General features: G+C 37.6%; 1 protein-coding gene across 4 annotated transcripts in view; it reads right to left on the bottom strand.

Annotated features, from left to right (window-relative positions):
* pax2b (paired box 2b) overlaps window positions 1–4795 on the bottom strand; it is a 29624-nt gene extending 24829 nt beyond the window's left edge. For all 4 annotated transcript variants that reach the window (XM_079596042.1, XM_079596041.1, XM_079596044.1 and 1 more), the window contains exons 1-3: window positions 4353–4795; window positions 2804–2969; window positions 1644–1841 (exon numbers count right to left, since the gene is read on the bottom strand). In XM_079596042.1, coding sequence (XP_079452168.1) covers window positions 1644–1841; window positions 2804–2969; window positions 4353–4395 — 407 coding nt within the window. In that variant the 5' untranslated portion in view covers window positions 4396–4795. The remainder of the gene's footprint in view (window positions 1–1643; window positions 1842–2803; window positions 2970–4352) is intronic.
* Between the last annotated feature and the right edge of the window lie 15060 nt (window positions 4796–19855).

Genomic DNA, 19855 nt, shown 5'->3' with positions numbered 1-19855 from the left:
ATCCAGACATGCATGATATATCAACATATATACTGTTAAATCAAAACAGACTAAATAAATGTTTCATCAAAGTTCCTTTAAAATGAGTCGCATTTGCTCGCATTCATATTTTAATTTCCCTCATAAACAAAGACCTGTTTCCTGTTTCAAAATATCCAGACTGAATTCAATTAGATTTTAGAGACGTTTAAGGGCTTCAGTAATTACATTAACGCACATTTTGCATTTATCTCACAAGTTCATGTCAAAAGACATTCAAATGGCCCTTTTTAGGTGACCATGAGGCATGAAATGAATTTTTTTCCAGCCTTCTCTTCTGTTGTGTGAGGCGCTCTATTCTTTGCCATCGACTCATTAAAATGTAATGCAGAGTCTGGTTTTATGGAAGAGTGAATCTTAACCAAAGTTCAGCGCCTCACTGCTTCTTTTTACCCTTTTGATTTTCCACACAGGTCTAACATGCCACCCTAAAACACCAATTTAAGGATGTAAATAGAATCATATTGGATTATGGATTATTCAAACTGCAGATTTCCCATATTGTAGTCGGTGGATGTTATCGATCATCATTCCAGTTGGACAAAAAAACTGTTAAAAATTTTAAATATAAGTTATTTTGAACATTTTCACTTATAGAAGTATTAAAAATGTATTCATTAAGAATTTATTTTCTAGAATATTAATTATGTAAGCATGAGCATACATCCTTTAGCCTATATTTAGTCTCTTAACTGGGTTTAGTGAATGAAAACTAATGAAAAGTTCATTCCAAAGGACTGTCTTCTTCTTTGGAAAATAGAAAGAACCGATAAATGACGGCGTGAACTCTAATCGAGCCGCTCTGTCTCGTTTTCCAGGTCTGATCACCGGTCATTGATCGTTTTCACTCGGTCAGATGAGATTTGAGAGCTTCAGTCGGTCATTGTTGAGGTAGTTTGGAGCAAAGGGTTGAATTACATCCACAAGACCACCGGCAAAGACACATAATAAACCTCTTTACTGCCAACAAACAGCCTAATATGAACCAAAACTACTATAAAGAAATAGCAGAACTGTTTATTTTTAAATTACTTCACTCTAAAAAATGTAAATAAATGCTGGGTTGTTACAACCCCTGTTTGGGTAAAATATGGACAAACCCAACCATTGGTTAAAATATGTTACCATTATTTTAAATTATTGTGTTAGTCCTTATTTGACCCAAACATGAGTTGAAACATCCAGACATTTTGCAGCGTGCCAATTTAGATAAACGTTGTGGAAATTATTTTATATTAAAATAACATATTAAATGAACTTTTAAATTAAAATTCGTTTTTCATTTCATTTTAGGTTAAAATGTATGCGTTTTTGTTTTTTCAAGGTTTAAAACCATGATTACGAGTTTGTCAAGGTGCGCTAAACAAGCGCTCGCGATGTCGCCTTCACCTGGTAACCATAGCAACCGCTCGTGCACTTTCGGTAGGATCAGTATCGGGAGAGAACACAACCCTATTGTCAAATAATTTTACTCCAGATTCACACAACAAAAGAATATCACATAAATCTTTTGTTTTTGTTGAACATGTCTGAGACGCGTGATATTAGACACGCCAGATGACTGTCCCCCTGAAGAGCCAGCGGTTACTGTCGGTTCCTCTGACCTGTTTATGGAGGAGACGCTGGGAACGGTGTCGTTATCACAGATCCCGTCCGCCAACAGCCTGTCCCGGATCTCCCAGGCGAACATGGTGGGATTCTGTCTTTTATAGTCCGCTATTTTATCCACCACCTTCGGCGTGGCGACTTTGGGTTTGGATCCTCCGATGACTCCGGGCTTTATGCTGCCAGTCTCGTAATATCTGCAGGAACAACTGTAAATCTGACTTTCATAACCTGACCAAACCTAATGACAATAAACAACAGATGCGTGCTAACAAAGCCATGAAAATGTTTTATCTAAGCTACTTAACACGGCACTAGTAGGAAATTATCATATGATTAGAATACTAATTTAAAAATGTGCGCAGCAGGACATTAAGCAGCCCATCTGTTTTAGTTACTCACTTATTAATCTCAGATAAAAAAAAAATGTTTGAAACGAGTTTTAGCCTACCTATTTTTGCCTGACATTTCAATTTATTATTAAATCCATTATTTAATAAAACAGACAAGCGATGGTTGAACAAACTGATTAGCATTTGACCTGGTTGAAATAGCCTGAACTAACAAAATTCATTTTAATAATTAATTTGATACTTTTAAAGCATTCAAATCAATGTCAAATAACTTTTTCAGCAGGTGCACATGGTTCTGAAAGATTACAGCAAATCAATTGGTCCTCTATGAGAACTTTTTTGGGGGGTATTGTTATAGATGGAAAACAGTTTTTGTGGACATAATCATAATAATCACAGATCTCATAATGCAGAGTTTTCAAAGCTCATGAGGTGACGCTTTAGTTTTTGTTTATCTCAAATTGAGGTATAATAATCAGGTGAATATGCACACTTTCATGATTCTCAATTCTGTGTTGTTATAACTGCACATGTTTTAATTCCCTTACTTTGATGACAATGTGCGTCATGTTCTCAATCTAAAACTATTGCGTCATGTTTGCTAATTCTGCTAATTATTATTATGCATCCAAGCTCATTTAATTTGAGAGACTATTTGAATGAATTTAATTGTAAATTAGTGACGGTTTAAAAACTAACTTGCATCACAAAACATACACGACCTCAACGGATGCGTTGTTGTGAAATGGCTGGTTTGTTGCCTGAGTAAATGTCGCGTGGTCCGGCTATTGTGTACAGGGTCTCACCTGCCCAGGATCTTGCTGACGCAGCCGTGACTGACCCTCAGCTGTCTCGAGATGTCACAGGGTCTGACCCCTTGATGCGCGAGCTCCACGATTCTCTGGCGCACGACGTCAGGTAAAGGCCTTCCGTTGACGAACACCCCGCCCAGCTGGTTCACTCCCCCGTGCCCTATACCGGAGACAACAGCAACAAGCACCCGGGACATAACATTACATACAGGCCGTCGGTGACGCGCGTCACAAGTCCGTCACATTCATTCAATTAACACGCGACGCGTTCTGTGTGGACACGCGCGAGCTATAAACCAGAGGAAAGGTTAACTGCAACCAAACCCAGTTTGTGAGAATGAATTCCCGTCTCTACTCACATTAAGTTACAGACGCAAACGAAAAGCCTTTATGCAATGATCTACAAAAACAATCTGCATTATGTTCACAGTAAGTGACACACATAAGTAATCCTATTATTTAGAATTTGTATTATTTTATACTATTATTTCAAACATTAACATGTTTTATGCCTAGGCCTATATATATATATATATATATATATATATATATATATATATATATATATATATATATATACACACACACACAAAAATAGTACTAAACTGTCATGTCCCTCATTCACTATGTAACACAGTGGCGTAAATATAATGAATATTAAAAACATTTTTAAGCGTTTCTCAGATAGGGTCGATTATTTCCAGGTGATGTACATTAATCTGCTATTCTTGCATGTTCTTGTTGAAACAATATAGGGTTTGTTACTCGTGTAGGTGAGCGATTAAATTACACGAGCATAAATAGTTTTCATTCCCTAGATGTAAATTATTAAACAGTTTTGTTTGATCAAATTACATATGGTTAATCTCGATTAGTTGTTTAAAAAAAAAAAGCATTACGTTGGAATTAAATTAGAAGTGCATGTAGCTAGAAGCATGTAGCCTACATTTTATAATTAAGTTTTTTTTAAATAATCAATAATATTTTATCTGTAAAGCGAAATGGAACTATCCGAATATCCTCGCAATATTTTAGCTTTTTTATTTCTTGCATTAATTTTGTATATATAATAACCATACACATAGTGCTATTTTATCACACACAGCTACACATATTTTGTTTCTGTTTTATACTATTATATTTATTATCTTATTTTTCCTGAAATGCAATAAAAGAAGAGGGCATTTTTTTTTAGCTTTCTTTAACCCAGTAGTATAATAATTGCTTATATATTTGGGCCTTTTTTGCGTTCATTTTTTAAAATAATAATCATATAGGCTGGCTATAATGATACGCACATCGCATATTTTAATTTTCTCATCATATTTATTTTGATTATAGTAGCTAACCGAGTCCTTTATTGTTTCTGTTACTATTTTAACTATTTCGGCTATCTTATTTCACTTGAAATGCAATATAAGAAAAGTGCAATTTCGATCCTTTTTAAACATCCAGTAGTCTAATAATTTCTTATTCCAGTGACGATGTTAATTGTCTGAAATGTGAGAAGCATTTTCTCCAGATAAACTCCAGTGTAACTCACGGTGCATGGCGGAGAACGGGTCTGCCTTACAGTGAATATCCATCGGATAACCGAGAAAAGAGCGATAATCAACTGAAGTCGCCGTCTCGTCTTTCTTACACACAGAACAAATGAAAGAAACGAGGATGCAACGAATCCAGCCGAGGAGAGGGGAACTTCGGAAAGTTGCAAATGGACGCAGGATTTGTCAGGTGTCAGACATGACCGTGTGTTCAGGCTCAGAACAAAGTGCTGTCAAAGCAGGAAATGTTTAAATGTTTTCAGCATGCATGCTTTCCCCAGAACTCATTTCCCAGCGTCCGTCCCACTCCCATCCATCCGCGTGTTCGTGTGTCTTATATCCCGGTGGTCTCGGATAGCAGGTGCCGTTCTGCGCATGGATGACAGACAGCAGAACCATCGGAGACTGCGGGTTTCCTGAGCCCACCTTTCCCTTTCCCTCAGTAGGCTAACAACACGACGCGTTTGCATGCGCACACGGCCCGGGACTGAAGGACTTGGGTCGCTTGTGTTGGTTTGTAAAAGCTCCAGCCCCCTCCTTTACGCGGACCCCCTTTCGCCACTATGGGTGAGTGTATCAGACAAAGGCAGTAGATTCCAGCACTTTGTGATTCGCTCAGATGAAGCTCCATCCGCCTGTCACTCCGAAAGGGGAGGGAGGAACTCGGCGCCCGAGTGAAGGAGAGTTTAGTGGAAATTAAGCGAGGATGAGAGCAAATCATTTGCTTTTTTTGTGTGATAATAGTTTGAGACAACAATTCGGAATTGCGAATGTTATCAATGAATTATATCAATTCTAATAACGAGGTTGGTATAGTGACAACCCACAGGTGCATGCGTAAAATGAGCATTTGTATTAACATGGTCACCTTCAGCCCTTAAACATCTCATAATAACACTCAGAGAAGCTCGCAGATGTGGCCTGTGGAATAATGCTATGCCTGAGCTTCTTGCTGGAAAAGCCCAGCTCTAATGGCATTAATGGAGAGGTCGATGGTGTGATTATGGTTTGATTTAAACACCATCTTGTTTTGGTTTGCTGTGTTCGTCTCTGCGGTGAGCGGCTCTGGATCGGGTCAGAGTGACTGACACTGACTCTAGGTGGCGCTATATCGTCTCTCCTGAGACAGCAAAACTATATTATATTATTAATCGCGATTAATCGCATCTAACATAAAAGTTTGTGTTTACATAATGTGTGTGTGTGTAATATCAAAACTGTACTTCGCATTATATAGCTATAGCTTACTGTACACATACACACACACACACACACATTCATTCAGACTTTGGTTTTTCAGTTTTAGGTGCAATATTTTTAAAAATCAATATGAAAAATATTTTTTTTCTGCAATTACATGTCCTTTAAGAAATGCAAATGTATGCATAGGCATATTTGATAATATTAATATCATAATTTGATATTATTATTAATAATATATTTTTGGCCTCAGAAAAAAGAAATGACCTTCTGCAAAAATGGACAGAAGGAAAAGTAAATGCTGCAGGTGCGATGCGTGATCTTTTAGTTTCTGGGTTAAGTCAGTGATACAAACTTTCTCACTTTTACATCGCGGTTAAAACTGAAAGTAATATTTTACGTTTAGTGTTGTTCCGATGTTTTTCCTGTAAGAATCGCTTTATTTGTGATCGGCAATAAAACCACTTTTTTATTTATGAATGCTAATATAATTAAAGGACTAAATTGCAGTTTTTTTTTTTTTTTGATGGGTGTTTTACTTAATTTTGTATAAAAATTTTTTTATAAAGTGTGTGTGTGTGTGTGTTTGTGTGTGTGGGTGTATGTGTGTGTGTGTGTGTGTGTGTGTGTGATACATTATTTAAATAAAAATGTAATTTCAAGATTAGGAAGGGTTAAGCTGAAAATATAATTTTATTTGAAATATTAATGCACACAAAATTACCTCATACAATATTTAACAATATGACAGTTTTTAAAAGTATATATTGTATGTTTACTTACTGATAGCCTATAGTGTTTTATAAACAAAGACTGAAATACTATGCATGCTATGGCGCAAGCGTCGGTAAAGTGTGTGTTTTGGACGGGTCTCTGAGGGACTCAGCTCGGCGATCTGCCTCTAGTTAGGTTAGAGGATGATTTTTCTTTCTCCTGGTGTTTTTGGAGGAGCTTCTGGTACAATATGTAGCACTGCGGGCTCTAATTTCACCCTCCGCTGCACAGCTTCCCCAAAGCTAGGGTTTTTCTGCGAGACCCCTCCGCCTTCCCCTGCCCTTCTGCTCTCTGCGCTTTTGCTTTTTTGTAGACTTCTAAAATTAAGTGTTAGTGTTTTTGTCACCCTTGGAGAAATTTCACACTGAATTTGAGCAGACATTGTAAATCATAGCAGGCGTTATGTGTTTGAGTCCGTCAGGGTTTTAGAGACATGATGAAGCCAAACAAATGTATGTTCTTGTTAAAAGCATTCAAACAGACTAATAGATCTATTACAAATGAACACATATGAAAAATAAATATATAAAGCAAGTTAGCCTATGTATTTACCAGTTTCAAATCACTATACAACTTTATGTAGCCTATACCGAAAGCTCTGATAATCCCACCTTGAAAGTTTACACGCGATGCGAAGTAAAATGTTTTTAAAAAAATCAAACATATTGGGTCTTGATTTCATTAGGGCCTTGCGAGCTGACAGTGAGTAATCCATCTTCTGTCCTGTGAGCTCCTCCAAACACAGACAGAACCGAACCGCACACACACACGCGCACGCGCGCACCGCACGCACGCACCCCGAAGACGAGTCTGTGTTCCGGATCTCCTCTGTTCTCCCGGGTCGTTCTGTGAGTGTGTGAGCATTGATGAAGCTCATTTCTTCAGAGGTGAAGATGTTTCCTCCTTCTCTCAGCCTCCCGTTCTCATGGTAACGTCACTGATCGATCAGAGCGCGCGCACTTCATTACGGAGCATCAGAAGAGAGTCAGACTCCACAACACAGACACAGCCTTTCTGAAACTCTGTTAAGCTGTAATAGTTCAATCAATAATTACTATTCGTCCGTTCTGTTTTGTCCTTTTCAGTTTACAACGTTAGCTTAATATCATGACTCGTCATACGCATATCTATCTGTTTATAAACGCTATGCCAAAAGTCATATAGTCATATATCAGTATACATTTAAAAAATATATATATATAAAATGTCTTAAATATAAATAGATTTCAGATATTTTCGAGTTTTATTCCCTTTGCAATTAATGATAACAATTCGTTAATTTATTTTTCAATTGTATTAATGTTTATTTTATGAAATATCTTAGTGACAGTTATTCCACAACAATAAATGAACAACATTGCTTTTTAAAGACCTTTTTAAACGTTGAAGTGATATTATAATCTTTTAACAAATGAAACCCACACTTCCTATACAATAATATAAAATATAGCCCATAATAAAACCCATAAGCTCAAAGAGGAAAGTGTAGAATAAGGGATTTGGCCCTGAGCGTGTGTTGTGAGGGGACAGATGGAGGCTTCACGCGAGAGATTGATTCTGCGCGCGCTTTTAATTTCGACATAATTAATTAGATCATTACAACAGTTTTCCATTGATCTTGCCATTTAGGCCCAAAATTAAAAGGTGAATCGGTTAGCTGTTAGATATATGTTGTCTATTAAAAAAGGCATATTAGTAAGTAAATGGAATCACGCGCGCGCACACACACACACGCATGATGCGATGCGTTTGTAAATGCCTAATGCTATATGCCACACACACACACACACACACACACACACACACACACACACACACACACACACACACACACACACACACACACACACACACACACACACACACACACACACACACACACACACACACACACGCACACACGCACACACACACACACACACACACGTGTATATAGCCTATATACAAAAACATATTAATGTGATTTATGGCACACTTCATTCATTCATTCCCTATGAAAATGTATTTATTCTAATATTCAGCGGAATTTGCAATCTTACAAATTTGTAAATTAATAAGAAAATGTATGAAAAGTATGTGAAATTGTAAATAATAATGATGATGATAATAATAATAATAATTATTGTTAAGCCTACTCTTGATCAATAAAAAGTTTAACTCGTTACAACACTTTATAATGCACATGTTTTATTCCTCCATATATTTAATACGCAGTGGTGAGTGTGTTTGTCGTGAGGAGTGTGTGTGGCCCGCGTGCGTCGACTAACATTCACAGGCTATTGAAAGTTACTGCCTCCAATGAAAATCATACAAAATTACGCTTCGAAATGAAGGTTCAATATTTAACTTTACTACTGTTCAGCCCTCGTTTTAGATCATAAACCTGATTTTGCAGAAATATGCCTTTTAGAGCCCGGTCGTAAAACGCAACACGCCGAAAATATAAATTAGAAAACGAAATGAGAAATTCTTCACAGATGAAACAACAGCAGGATGACGATTCTGTCTCTGTCCCTCCTTCTCGCTCTCCTTTATGTCTTTAATACTCCAAATCATAGAGCCACATAAAACCTGCTCAAATTATTATATTAATACAATAAATATAATATGATATGATATGATATAATATTATATGCATGTGCTTATTTTCTCATTTTGTGACATGTTGGGCATAGAAAAACTTAAAACAACTTTTAAAGAATAATTATCATATTAATAAGAAGAAAACAAACAACTATATAGTGTAACTTACAGCTCTTAAAAAAATAAAATAAAATCTCATCCTGAAATGTCCCACAGGCTAATACTCAGGTTAATCTGTGTGATATTAAACACACGGGTGGTAAAATCCAGCACACGAGAGTCAGTGGTTCATACAATATGCAGATTTAGAAAGAAGTCCTAAATGTGCCCTGAAGTGTTTAAATATAAATAGTGTTGGGGTTATGCCTGGGTTTTTCATTGCTGCTGTCAGGGGAAAATGGAAAATTATAAGTCCTTAAACCGTTCACGCTTTACTGGTCAGATTTGTCTCTCATCAGAACTAAAAAAAGTGTTCTTGTAAAATGAGCAGATCTATTCTTTGCATATCTCAAATCAGACATTAGATTAAACGGCGCTGCGTTTTATCAGACATCGACTGTAGTCACTAGCTAATGATCTCAAGTTTGAAGATGGTGACAGACCAGTTTCCCCAGTGCATGCCCTAAAGCAGGGCCATAGTGAGTGTGTGTGTGTGTGTGTGTCACACAGCTGCGCTGCTCTAAAGCGACAAAAAACAGCTTTTTTTGCACCCGGTGCAATATGGGAACCAGCCCGTCTGTCCAAGTCGGCCCTTGGGCACAATCTCTCATCCCTGCGGCCCCGTGGCCCCGTGGATCACACACACTCTCTTCTACAGCCTGTAGTTATGCTAATACACTCATCATTTATCCGGACACAAACATTCCACTGTTGTGTGAATCCTATGAAAGGGATAGATAGATAGATAGATAGATAGATAGATAGATAGATAGATAGATAGATAGATAGATAGATAGATAGATAGATAGATAGATAGATAGATAGATAGATAGATACTGTAGATAGATAGATAGATAGATAGATAGATAGATAGATAGATAGATAGATAGATAGATAGATAGATAGATAGATAGATAGATAGATAGATAGATAGATAGATAGATAGATAGATAGATAGATAGATGGCTGCTGATAGATTGATAGACTGAGAGATCACAGGTGAATAAATGCGTTGTCAGTGTCTTTCCCTGTTTCTCATGTACTTCTCATATCTGCACACTCTAGGTAAGACAAACTATGTTTATTATGAGATATAATAAGAAATAAAAATCTCATAAATATTTAAATTGTCCTCCATGTCAAAACATGATCCTTAGTGGTAATATTGACTTTTGCTGAAGTTTTAAAGAAGAAAAATATTTTTCTCCAGAGAAAAAGACCCTCTCCTGCTCAGATTTGAGATTCATCGTTTTATAGCATTTTATACACTCGTCTCATTTGTTTTTGTTTTGATTGTGCCTTATCTGCTAACCAAGGCTGCATTTATTTGATAAATATACAGTAAAAACAGTAATATGAAATATTATTGAAATTTACAATAACTGTCTTCTATTTAAATATTTTAAAATGTAATTTATTCCTGTGATTAAAGCTGTATTTTCAGCATCGTTACTCCAGTCTTCAGTGTCACATGATCCTTCAGAAATCAGTATAATATGATTTGACTATTTTATGTATATTTTCAAATATTTTATTAATTTTAAGTAAACATTTTCACTTAAAAGATTCACTTAAAATAGCTTATCATGTATTACAACATAAGAGTTTGGCTTAGAGGTTTCTTACCTTTTGAAATAGAGAGTTATCAGAAGTGTGCATGACATGTATATTCTAAACCTCTGTCATAGGTTTGGGACAGAGCCACACTGGCTCCACGGCACTGGCTTCAGTGTTTAAATTTAATCTGCATTAAGTTCATTTCACAATACTTACATACTCAGTCATCATGAAATGGGAGTTGTGATAGTCTTTTATTCCCCATTGTGACGTATATCCGAGAACAAATGTGGGCGGGGCTTGATTTTGTCCGTGGGGATTTGATTGGATGGTTGTGGTTTGCTATTGGTGGATCTCACGTGAGTGACAGGTTGCTCCGCCCACATCATCAGAGAAGAGAAGAGAAGCTGCAAGAGGGAGGGAAAGTTATTCTGATTCAAGATTACGAGGCCACATGAATACAATAAAAAAAAGATGTGCACGGATTAATCATTTATAATAATAAATACTGCAATATTGCATAAAGTGTGCATGTGACCTGTAAAGCCCAGAGCGGGCGGCGCGATCAGTCCATCACGAGTAATTAAACATCGCTCTCATCCATCCTGTGACACGCAGGCCGTCGGAGGAAAGCAGATCTCGTTTATCATTCCTCCCTCACTCCCAACTCACACAAACAAACAAACAAATAAACACATAAACAGCCCATTACGGCAGTCTCAGGCCTCAGCGGCTCACACACTGCTTGCTTTCTACAAACGTGTCTCTTTTCTGAAGAAGTTGAGGTGTTGTGTGTTTGTGCTGAATCTGTTCAGCGCTGTAAACGGCTCAGTGCGCAGTCTGGCAGGCACCTCAGCACAGCTGTATTCTGTGTGTGTGTGTGCGTGTGTGTGTGTGTACACATGCTTTAACACTTGTTTGCTGTTCTCGTCTCATCTCAGGGTCTCACCTGTGCCAGGTAAACATCTGCCAGGCTCCCAGCAGGCATTGCTCTGGGTGAGGGTGTTGTGCTCGTGTTCTGCAGGCGGGCACCGGCGGGCGTGAGGGACTGGGAGAGTTATTAACAGGTAAACAGAGCAGCGATGGCACACGGGTGGCATCAACCCTGCCAGCCTGACGAAAGAGAAAAATGGATGTCATTAAGCTCCACCCACCGATATTATCATCCAATAGAAAAACTGCAGTTGAAGCCAAACTGGCATATAGACTACTGTTCAAAAGTTGGAAGAATTTTCTATTTAAAGCAAGGATGCATTAAATTAATCAAAAGTGATGCTAAAGGACTTTTTTCTAGGCATTTTCTGTTTAAAATAAAAGCTCTGAAAGAATCCTGGGAGAAAGAGTATCACGGTTTCCACAAAATGTGAAGCAGCACAACTGTTTTCAACATTGATAATAATCAGAAATGTTTCTTAAGCATCACATCATCATATTATACTGATTTCTGAAGGATCATGTGACACTGAAGACTGGAGTAATGATGCTGAAAATTCAAAATAATAAATTAAATTTTTAAACATATTCAAAGTAAAAAGGTTATTTTAAACTGTAATAATATGTCACAATTTTACAGTTTTTACTGTATTTTAATCAAATAAATGCAGCATTGGTAAGCAGGAGAAATTGTAGCAAATAATAAATTGACCAAAAGACCAAAATCTTACGTGAAGCTTTAGTAGAATCGTATGTGTGTGTGTGTGTGTGTGTCCGGTAAACCCAAAATGATGAGGACAGAATGACCCCACAAAGATGGTAGTATCCAAAATCTTTGTCCTTGTGGGGACATTTTGGTCTCCATGAGGAAAACAGCTTATAGATCATAGTAAGTGATGTTTTATGAAAATCTCAAAATGCAGTTGTGTGTGATGTGTAGGTGTAGGGTTAGTGTAAGGAGACAGAATACAGTTTAGAAATCATTATGGCAATGGAATGTCCCCATTGAACATGGAAATCCAATGTGTGTGTGTGTGTGTGTGTCAGGCTAAGCTGTTTCACCAACACTATTGATTGCAGGTGATGTGCTGGACACAGTCCATCTGACCCCACAGAGCCTTAAATACATCACTGTCCAACAGGGACCTCCAGAGATGATGCCTGTGTGTGTGTGTGTGTGTGTGTGTGTGTGTGTGTGTGTGTGTGTGTGTGTGTGTGTGTGTGCGTGTGTGTGTGTGTGTGTGTGCGCGTGTATGCATGTGAGTTTATTCATGTTTACATTAATGTTTTCCTTGTCAAAACACTTCCTAGGGTAACACTTTATTTTGATGGTCCACTTTAGACATTCTACTAACCATAAGTAAGTTTGCACCGCATGTTAACTAACTCTCATTAGAGTATTCGACTGTCTGCACTTTATTTTGATTTTGCCAAGACATGTTCATGGATTAACTATTTTATCTTTTGAAAACCTAACCATATCCATAACTTATCCCGAACAATGATAGATGAATAGTGGTGTAGAAGCCCATAACCCTAGTTGTAAACCTAAACTTGACATTAAACCTATATCCCTTAAATCTGATTGGTTGATTGTAATGTTGTTCCGGGAGGATCAAAGAGGAAGTCATGTTCACTCACACCAGACACTTATACTTTCTGCCCCTATTTACAGATCAAATTTTAGCTTCACAGTTGAACAATATTTATTTTATTTCTGCATTACTCACTCATTTGACATGTTTTATATAAATTCATAAGTTGAAACAAATCTTAACATGAGTAATTAGGGGTTTCCCTTGATCCGTTTTGAACCTAAGCGTGTTTACTCTGTGGCTCTGTCAGTTTATCGTGTCAGGGCTGAAGGGTAAATTAATTATGGAGCTGTTGACTAAAAGAGCATTTACTTGAAATTACATAAAAATGCTAATTAGCCCGGGGGTTATGAACTCCTATTTAACCTTGTGAATGTGTGTGTGTTTACAGCCGAGAGCTCTGGGTCGCCTGACACCGTCACCTAATGGCTTTTACGGGACACACACTCTCTGCGTCTGCTTCTTTTGTCTTCATTCAGATTGAAATGGACCGCTTGCAGCTCACGTGTATCTATCTCCCAGAACCCCCAGCTGTTCTGGTGTCTGCGGCCCAGCGTCCACAGCGCTTTACAAATGATCTGTGAATAGTGTGAATAAGCCCCCCCACCACCCCACCCCATTATCACTGTGTCCTGACAAATGCTCTGTTTCTCTGAGCGTGCACGTGTGTTTCATCGGCTCATATCAACACCAAAATATCGAAATATCACAGCCTGACTTAAGTTTCAATGCAAACTGAAAGGAAGGAATCTTTGCAATATTCGTTTTCATACTTTGACAGCTTATGGTGACCATTAAAATGCATAAAAGCACTATCCCATTCCCAACTAAGACATGTATGTTCTAAAAACGTGGGAACAGTGATTTAATGTTTCTAAAATGTCCAGTCATGATTAGAATGTTATCTAAAAGGTTATAGTAAAACATTCACATACACTCTAAAAAATGCTGGGTTGTTTCAACCCAATTTTGGGTCAAATATGGACAAACCCAGCCGTTGGGTTACATTTTTTTATTACATTTTTAATCCAACGTTTGGGTTTGTCCATATTTGACCCAAAATTGGGTTGAAACAACCCAGCATTTTTTAGAGTGTAACCTTATTTTTACTCACAATATAACTTTGACATTCACACATCAATAACATCAACACGGTCTCACCCCTATTCGTCGCACACTGCCGCTTGGTCATTTCCCCCTCACGTCCATAAGCCGACGTTGAGGGTACCCCTCTTCGTCGCGTGGCACCGTAGAGGGTCATCCAATAGATTTGAATGCAAATCCCTCATCTTTGGATTTTGACGAAAGGGGGTTAGGCATCCAGCGGTTTTCCTGCGCTGGAAAGTATTGCTTCAGGCGATTGATTTTGTACTGCAAATGTGTATTTTGCAGTAGCGTGAGTCGTCGCATGGACTGTCACGATCATTGGTGCGGTGACCATACATTTTTGTGGGGCAGAAACCCTTGTCTGAATCGCTACCACGACTTTTATATATAATTTAATATAGTGTTGGGCTACATTAAAATGGCATAATTACAGGAGTTACAGGACTGCATATTTGCTGTAGGCTTAAACGTGTCTTAATTTAGGTGGGATATTTTATAATTGTACTTTGTTTCCTTTCTTTTTTTATTTGGTTAATTGTGTCTCTCACCCAGCGACGCATAGCAACCGTCGCTATGGGTAAACAACACCAGGACTCTGTCCTAAAATTCTGTCTGGTCCAGACAAAAAAAATAAATAATAATAATTGCCTACTTTTATAGATCTTTCTCAATATTGATTATGAAGTTGTGATAAATTAAATAGCATACTGCAGAAATGTTTGTATTAATATTATATGGCCATCCCCAGCCTGGCAAAGAGATGGATGCATTCTGGGAAGTGATGTGTTTCAATGTAATGGCTACATATTCCCGTGTTTCCTTCACTCAGACATTCATGCTGATTCTTTTAAATGTTTGAGCAAGGATGTAAAATATTAAGACTGTACTTTTTCATTATGATTGATATTTTAACACAGTCTCACCCCAAAACGTCACATACTGACGGGTCTTGACCATATGGCAACATACGACGAAAAGGGTACCCTTTAACGTCCATATGTGACGATTCGGGTACGGTTGGGTTTAGGTATGCGTTAGGGTACCGCTAGGAGGCGCTGCTGGTGCGCTTATGTCTGCGTCTCATATTGACGTTATAGGGGTATACCCTTTTCGTCGTATGTTGACGTATGGTCAAGACCCGTCAGTATATGACGTTTTAGGGTGAGACCGCGCTGGATATTTTGGCGCAATTTTGTGCAACGCGTCACACTGTGTGCGACGATCCCAGAAACCATTGCCCAGCGCGATTCCACCACGGTAAGTAGCCTACCCTACAACAGTCAAATAAAGAAGAGAAATTAATAAGAATTTACACGTCCAAAATGAGGAAGTTATGGCCAAAAAAACAAAAACAAATATGTTGTCGTATTTGTTGATTTTGAACCCCACTGTAAGAGCTGTATTAGAAAAAGAGTGACATTATATTTTTGAATTATTTTTTTACTTTATTTTTCATGTTTTATTTTTGAGTTGCAGTAACACAGACATTTACACAGTGTGGGATTAATAAAGTATATCAAATCAAATCAAATACAACTGTTTGTTGAATCACAATGAGATGCAAAGTGGGGTGGTATTAAATAAGTTGTCTTCTTCCCACTCCCTTTCAGGCAGAATTCTATTGTCATATTTAAATACTGTATATTCTGTTTTTTGCACTATATGACTTAATTATATTTTGTCTACTTTGTATTTTTTTTTGCCATTGCCTGAAATAAACAAACAAACAAAACAAAGTAGCTAGTATATATATACATATATATATATAACGGTTTTAAGTCTGGCAAGGCAAAGTTTACAAGTACCCTGATCACGTTATTCCTGTTTGTTTATCAATTTGAATCAAGGCAGAACAAAAGGATGTGTTAAAAAAATAATGATAGAAGAACACTTGCTCACACAATGACTTCTTTTTAAAGTCATTCATTTTTTATGATATTGTGATTGCATGAATAAATAAGAGGAGCAATTACTTAATGTCTTAGCCTAGTAGTTATTTATATTGTAATATGTAGTTTGTTGATCTATTCTATTTTGGTTTGTTCTTCTCTTTCTCTGTAGGTTCCTTCCCTTTATCTCATCTTATCCCTCATCTTAATACTTATTAGCAGCATCTTATAAAAAAAAAGGCACTTTTAAGAGCCACATTTGTCTTGTTTATTGTCTTATTTGTATTGTTTATTGTCTTGTTATTTGTTGCTCTCGTTTCTCTTTCTTTCTTTTTCTCCACCCCCCGAGAGACAGGACCTGGGTTGCTGCCTCTTCTTCACTCCCTGCAATCCACTCAAAGTGTAAAGGTCGGGATCAGAGAATATAGATTTGTTAGTTGGTGTTGTATTAAGGGCACTGTAGCAATTTCATGGATAGAGACTAAGATATATAATACCTGGTTATTGCACCAAATGAAATGTGCAGGAGGCTGAACAATATAGGCCAGCCTATAAGATAAGATTGCTGTTGGCATGAAGTCTAAATAAATCAAACTTAAGTTTTGTGAGGAATGCCAGTATTCAAATATGGCTACAGGAATCAAACAGCTCGCTTGGCGATTTTCACTTGTTCTGCACTTAAATAATTTGCCAGCTTGCAAACATCCAGAGCTTGTACTACCTTTGATAATGTTAGAATAGTGATAAGTTCAGCATAGCCTACTGCTGTATGACACATGCTAATATATTGACTAGCTCTCTCTTTCTTGTCCTTATGTGTGTTTGGATCTCTGTATGATATTTAATATTTATATTTATATTTTGTGTGTGTGTGTGTGTACATTTCAGAATGACGAAGCCAAAATTCAGGCCCTGCCCAAGCTGCCAGGTCCATCAGCAGGCCAACCGCAAAACGTGCAGTGCTTGTTTCGCCACGCTGCCGAGCAAGCGAAAATCACAAACTGCACATTTAATGTCAATTAATGTTGACTGGGGCCAGAGGGTCATCAAAAACAGAAATGCATCGCGGGTGGTGGCCTCTGCCCAAATAGCTGTAAGTAAAAATGCTCATGCTACATTAATTGAGTGGTAATCAATATAAGCCCAAAGTACATACAGTATTTACATTAACATGCACATCCATCTGTCCGTTCTAAGGGGATCCTTTCCATCAGTCCAGAAAATATAATCTCTACCCCTCTCGAAAGTCAGCCCCCCCAGCATTATTTCTGTCACTTTTATTGATAATGTGTGATGGGGCAAGGTAGGGCTGCACAATTAATCGAATTTTAATCAATTTGGCTTCCCATGATCAAATTCGCGTGATCGAGCAATATTTAACCCCTTTTGCGGCAAAGATCACAGACGGCCCCAGATTACTGTTGTTCAACATTCATTACTCGTTAAAACATCACACACTTACTTGAAATAAAATATTTCATCATACAGAAAAACATTTATTTCCTCTGAATTATGCGATCTGAAGAGCTCAAACAGCGAACACAGTGAGCTTTGTCTCTGCTCTTCCTGATTCGCGTCAGTTATGATGTCAGCGGCGCTCTCATTCGCTGTACAGCTGTCAATCATCTCACTCAGCGTTGACAAATTATTCAAATGTTGACAGGCTAGTGTTTCTTTCCAAAACCTGTAAACTAGTCTCTTTTTTTTGCATAGTTCTGCCTTGAAATGTTTTCATTTGGTTACATTCTGTTATGGAATATTTGTTTTTTATTGTTTGTATATTTTGAGTTTTATTCACATCCATTATGCAGGTACAATGCAAGTTTATATTTTGCTTTCTAAAATATATTTACACAATGGGAAATAGTGCCCTGTTGAAGTTTTGCTACATTTTCTTTATTGTTTTATTTATTTTTATCTATTCTTTAAGGAGATGCACTGAATTTTGGTTATTAAGAGGACCTATTTTATTTTGATGCACCTATTTGTACATGAGCAGGAATGTAGCACAATATAAATGTGAAAGCAGTTATAATTAGCCTATGTGACAATAACATTTGTTTTGGTTAAAATCAACAAATAATCGTGATAATTAATCATGATCTCAATATTGATCAAAAATAATTGTGATTATCATTTTGGCCATAATCGTGCAGCCCTAGGGCAAGGACCCCATTTGTAGAAGCATAATTTAATCTGTAAAATAAAAATGACCTTAGATTCAGGTCCAGGATACTGCAATTTATTATTTTCTTTTATATATATTCCGTCTCTCTAACGCATGTATGCACACAAACACATGGAATATACATGCTTGAATATGAACACAACTGTGGAAACTTTTATTGAGGACTTTCTGTGGGTCCCATGTTTGTTGACGGACCGAATACATAGCAGCCATGCTGTGTGCTGTGTACCAGGTGTCACATGCGCACCTGGATGTTAGAAGTTGGCACATCTTGTCAGGATGAAATTTTAGACAGACAATCACTTTAAAAACGTCACCATACATCCCTATTAATTGCTTTTGCTGCACACATTATACATGACGCTCAAGTGATAATTGTACATCACATGCAAGTTGCTCTGATAAACAGTTTGCCAAAAAGCTCCCCATGCACAATATGTAAAGATACTTTCATTTTATGCAGGCATGTTGTGAAAAAAAATCTTGAAAATTCATTGGTGTATGTACATAAGTAGGCAATATTCCAGACTACACTTATCTTAAAATACTTGTGACAGGGACTAGGGATAGGGATGAACTATGAATCAAGTAGTACATAGTATATACACCAAGTAAACTGCCCTCCGTTTCTGATTTTAACTCAAGATTCTTGTGCCGGTTCAACTTAATCTCTCAACTTCTCAACTTCTAACTCTACTTCTACTAATTACTATCACAACATCTGATTAAATATTTTCAAACCAAATCAAGCACTAACAGTTGCAATTTAAGAAATCCTCATGAAACAATATGTCTTTAATCACATGGTTAACACTTGTTGAAAGCGTTAAAAACGATTTTTTGCCAAATTGGGTCTTTCAATAGTAGATGGACTACCATATATGTAGTAATGTAGTAACATAATGTATTGGAAATGTGTTAATTACTTTGTTTCATTTCAGGTCCAAAAACTTTCTGCCTTGGGCTATATGCCCATATTGTTCATTAGCCAGAGGCACAAGGGCACAGGCAAGTTGGTGGCAGAAGTAGTCACGCATCTGCCACCAACGCAAGCCAACACAGGTTTTTTAACAAGTATGAAGAAGGCATATAACTTCATTACCAAAGTATATGGTAAGATACGTTTTATGTAGAGTTCATTAGTGTTTGTCGTAGATTTTTTTGACGATGTGTTCAGAATGTATATTTTTGCTAACTTCACAACAGATGTGCCCCAGCCACAACAAGACCAGCACCTTACCCTAGACCAGCCCCAGACACAACAAGACCAGCACCTTACCCTAGACCAGCCCCAGCCTCAAGACCAGCACCTTACCCTAGACCAGCCCCAGCCTCAAGACCAGCACCTTACCCTAGACCAGCCCCAGACACAACAAGACCAGCACCTTACCCTAGACCAGCCTCAACAAGACCAGCACCTTACCCTAGACCAGCCTCAACAAGACCAGCACCTTACCCTAGACCAGCCTCAACAAGACCAGCACCTTACCCTAGACCAGCCCCAGACACAACAAGAC

The sequence above is a fragment of the Phoxinus phoxinus genome (genome assembly GCF_949152265.1).
Source record: "Phoxinus phoxinus genome assembly, chromosome: 21".
NCBI classification, from domain to species: domain Eukaryota; kingdom Metazoa; phylum Chordata; class Actinopteri; order Cypriniformes; family Leuciscidae; genus Phoxinus; species Phoxinus phoxinus.
The sequence above is the reverse complement of the archived record's forward strand: the minus strand, read 5'-3'. Positions and strand labels throughout refer to the sequence as shown.